The 1,093-nt window shown below is 55.4% G+C and overlaps 1 protein-coding gene across 1 annotated transcript in view; it reads right to left on the bottom strand.

Moving 5' to 3' along the window:
* Nucleotides 1–1,093, bottom strand: part of TNFRSF13B (tumor necrosis factor receptor superfamily, member 13B) — a 3,934-nt gene that overhangs the window by 728 nt on the left and 2,113 nt on the right. The window contains exon 4 of the mRNA XM_009710293.1: nt 1,004–1,088. Coding sequence (XP_009708595.1) covers nt 1,004–1,088 — 85 coding nt within the window. The remainder of the gene's footprint in view (nt 1–1,003; nt 1,089–1,093) is intronic.

Below are 1,093 nucleotides of genomic sequence, written 5' to 3'. Positions count from 1 at the left end.
CGACCCTCTTCGGCCTTCCGAGGGCTCTGCTCTGTCATCTGAGATCTGGTAAGCAAGGTTAGACTAGGGGTATTTAAGAAGCACACAGTAACTCTCTCTGAACCCAGCGGCCTCCCTTAAATGTGAACGTTCAATGCCACCGTGTCCTTCAACCAAGGCAGATAGGAATGGCTTGAATTACAGTTCTGCTGGAGGGTGACTCCGAGCCACACGCCGGTGCACCGGCTTTTTCTCTGTGACTTTTGGCATCAACATGACTGGCTTTGAGGTGTACGTATGTAACCGTGTATGTGTGTACAGAAATAGGTAGACAGGCCTTTTTTATTTTTAAAGGGAGGAGAGGAGAATGGAGAATAAAAACATCTTTTCTGTGTTGCCTCACTGCATGTTATCCTTTCCCTATCTTTTTCTCCCTGAAGGAAAGACTTGTGAAGCCCCTCTGTTTCCAGGGCCAACACTTCAGGGTTTGATGCTGCCAGATCATTCCGCAGACCGGCTGCGTCGTTAACCCGTCTGAAGGAGCGAGTAGCCTGTGTTACCATGGTTCTTGCCACGCAGCCGTTCGCCCCAAAGCAGCCCCAGTACAGCCCTGAGCGAAGGAACCCAGAGCTGGGATTGCCCTGGGTCTTCCCAGGGCCGGTGGTTCATTTTGGAAGAGGGTTGGCTTTTTGCACCTCCTCCTCGCCCCGGCTCAGCCTTTGGACAGAGACTGGAGAGTTGGCTGGCTGACGGTGCGGCTCAGCCCTTGTGCGGCAGTGGGAAGCTGCGGTGTGATTTTGCGAGAGAGTGACCAAGAAGGGGGTTACGACGGAGAATCCGGGCATGAGGATTCAGTCCCGCTCCCCTTCCAGGCTCGGATTGAACGGCGTTGCGTTTCGTTTGCTTTCCCTCCCTACCCCTCACCAAATGGCTCTGTTTTCTGTCCCGCCCAGCGATACCTGGAAGCCTGTCCATCACGAGCTCCCCATCCCCTCCCAGTCCCCCCAGTGCAACCAGCACTGACCTTTGGAGGAGTCCTCCCTGCGGTGGCAGGTCCCAGCGCTGGCTTGGCAGGAGACCACCTCTCCTTTCCTCCGCAGGTGGGTCCAGCCCA

This window comes from Cariama cristata, unplaced genomic scaffold (assembly GCF_000690535.1).
Source record: "Cariama cristata isolate BGI_N322 unplaced genomic scaffold, ASM69053v1 scaffold11431, whole genome shotgun sequence".
Classification (NCBI taxonomy): Eukaryota; Metazoa; Chordata; class Aves; order Cariamiformes; family Cariamidae; genus Cariama; species Cariama cristata.
The sequence above is the reverse complement of the archived record's forward strand: the minus strand, read 5'-3'. Positions and strand labels throughout refer to the sequence as shown.